Raw genomic sequence first — 2,571 nt, forward strand, 5'->3', positions numbered from 1 at the left:
AACCTATTTTGGGTAGGCACATCTCCAACCATCAAACCCAAATTTTACCCATATATATATATTTATTTATTTATTTATTCTTAATGGCATAGTGGTAAATAAGGTAAAATAGTCAAATCAAAAAATGAGGAGACCTAGTACTCTTCTCTCTCCATCTCCGGCTCTCTCTCCCCCAAAATCAAACACAAATTTTTTTTCTCACAAAACTCAAAACTGGATACAACCATAAAAGATAACTTTGAAACTCGTTCATCATCATTGGAGGAGGCTAGAAGAGAAGACGACAACGCTGGGGGACACAAGACGGCTTAAAGGTCACAACGCCAATGCCACTTTCTGCATCGCCTCTCAGACCGCCGGCCCTCGGCTTGCCACCACTGCCGACAAGGTTCTCTCTCCCTCCTCCTCTTCCCCCTCTCTTTCTCTCTCTAACTAGCCGTTGTGGAATATGACTGTCCCTAACTCTGTATCTTGGACAATCAGGAAAATTTTCAATCTGAGGTATTTTGTGCAGTCTTGGATTACTTACCAGGTGGGTAATGGAAATCAAACTTTCTTGTGGTTAGATAATTGGCACCCATTGGGTCCACTGCTTGCTAGATTTGGTGCCCGAGTGACTTATAATCTGGGTAGGAATCTACAGGCTAAAGTGGCTTCTATTATTGTTGATAATCATTGGCTTTGGCCCAGGGGAGGAATACAATCACTAGAAAGATTATTGAGCATACACCGGTTTCTCTTCTTTCTAATACTACCAGGGAAGACTCTATTATTTGGAACTTAAATGCCAATGGTAGATTCTCTGTCCAGTCTGCCTGGAATGCATTCAGAAGGCCCAAACCTCCGGTCCCTTGGGCTAAAGTAGTGTGGTACAAGCATGCAGTTCCTAGGTGGGCTATTGTGCAATGGTTGGCCATCCTGTGTAGACTTTCCACAAAGGACAAGTTGCAGCAGTGGGGTGTCTTGGTGGAAAACCAATGTGTGTTGTGTTCAACTACTATGGAATCTCATGAGCGTCTATTTTTTCAGTGCCCTTTTTCATCTCAGTTGTGGAGCTTGTTGCAAATGAAGTTTAGTTCCTTTTGCAGCCTCTCTATTCTTTCACAGGTGGTAGATTGGATGGTTCAACACCATACTGACACTCTTTTCTTGAATCTGGTGGCTAAAGTGATTTTTGCTGCTACGATTTATCATGTTTGGGGGGAGCGTAACAGACGTATTTTCCAACAGCATAGAGGCTTAGATGTGCGAAATTTGGAAGCTCAGATTTGTACAGAGGTTAGAGCTTGTATTAGTTCTTGGAGAGGAGTGAAGAGAATAGGAGTTAATTTGGCTCTTTGCTCTCGTTGGCGCTTTTCTACTTGTATTTTTGACTCTAGGTATTAGCGAGTAGCTTGTATAGTTGCTGAATTTGGGTTAGTTGTATTTTCTATTGTATAGTGTTCTTCTGAGCAATTTTTTGGCTTGGTTCACTGGGGAATGCATCTTTGATTTTGTATCCTGTTTGTTGTGAATAAAACTTTAACTACCTAAAAAAAAAAATTGTCCAAAATGGAGAAGAATTTGGGTCAAAGATTGGAGAGAGATTTTTATGATTTTTGCTCCATTTTTAAAATTTGAGTCTTAAAATAAGTCAAGGCTGGACATGTTCTAAGAGCATCCGCAATGGTAATAATCAAAACCAATAATCAAAATGTGTCACGTCAGCATTTGATTATTCATTTAGTTCATAATCAAACTTAACAACCTCTACCTCAACATTGGTTATTTTTGCATCCCTAACCAAAAAACCCCCCACAATACAAAATGCACATTTGTCCAGTCACAAACGAATTTCAATTATGCACCCGATCACACCAAATTATTCGTCTCGATGAGACGATTTCAATGTGGAGTGTTTTTGATTTATTGAGTTTGGTTATTAAGTTTGGCTATTGAGTTTTGATTATTGATAAAAGTTGTTAAGTTTGGTTATAAAACTTTGTTTGGTTTGCTTCTCAAAAAGAATTTTTCAAAAAATTTCCTTTAGATTCCTCTTACTTCCAATATTTCTCCCACTATCTCTCTCCACTTATTACCCATACTATTTTTCAAAAAACTTTTCAAAAAACAAAATAAACACAACAGAAATGAGTGAAATTTGATTATTTACTAAAATGCTTGTAACTTTGCTTATTATAATGTGGGTGTTTTTTTGAACATTATTATTAAGTTTGATTATCCAAACTCATTTGTTTATTAGGCCATCCACAGTGGCATAATCAAAAATGGATAACCAAAAGTTGACATATCAGCTTTTGATTATCCATTTAAGAGGTTGCTAAGCTTAACAAAGTTGAGGTCCACAATGATCACTTCTAGTCCATAACTAAAATAAGGGATATACTACAATTTCACTCTCTCTCCCTTTGTGTTTTCCACCATTGATCACTTTCCTCCATTACACTTTTTTTTTGACAAAAATATATCAATCTTCTCCTTTAATTTTGGGAAAAAAATTAGTGACTTTCTTCCCTAATATTATGAATTTGGAAAAAAAATCATGTACTCAAAAAAAAAAAAACCAGATAT

At 37.0% G+C, this 2,571-nt stretch overlaps 1 protein-coding gene across 1 annotated transcript; it reads left to right on the top strand.

Moving 5' to 3' along the window:
• Positions 1–326: 326 nt before the first annotated feature.
• LOC131315769 (uncharacterized) lies at positions 327–1,386 on the top strand. The gene is made up of 3 exons (XM_058344963.1): positions 327–388; positions 484–532; positions 691–1,386. Exons 1-3 carry the CDS (start codon positions 327–329, stop codon positions 1,384–1,386), a joined length of 807 nt encoding a protein of 268 aa, XP_058200946.1.
• Positions 1,387–2,571: the final 1,185 nt, after the last annotated feature.

This window comes from Rhododendron vialii, chromosome 1a (genome assembly GCF_030253575.1).
Source record: "Rhododendron vialii isolate Sample 1 chromosome 1a, ASM3025357v1".
In the NCBI taxonomy this organism is placed as follows: Eukaryota; Viridiplantae; Streptophyta; class Magnoliopsida; order Ericales; family Ericaceae; genus Rhododendron; species Rhododendron vialii.

Excerpts from the sequence above, each read along its gene's own strand:
- LOC131315769 (XM_058344963.1), top strand. The coding sequence starts at position 327 with ATGCCACTTTCTGCATCGCCTCTCAGACCGCCGGCCCTCGGCTTGCCA. Across the intron at positions 389-483 it reads TTGCCACCACTGCCGACAAG|GAAAATTTTCAATCTGAGGT; the intron begins GTTCTCTCTCCC and ends TTGGACAATCAG. Across the intron at positions 533-690 it reads AGTCTTGGATTACTTACCAG|GGGAGGAATACAATCACTAG; the intron begins GTGGGTAATGGA and ends GCTTTGGCCCAG.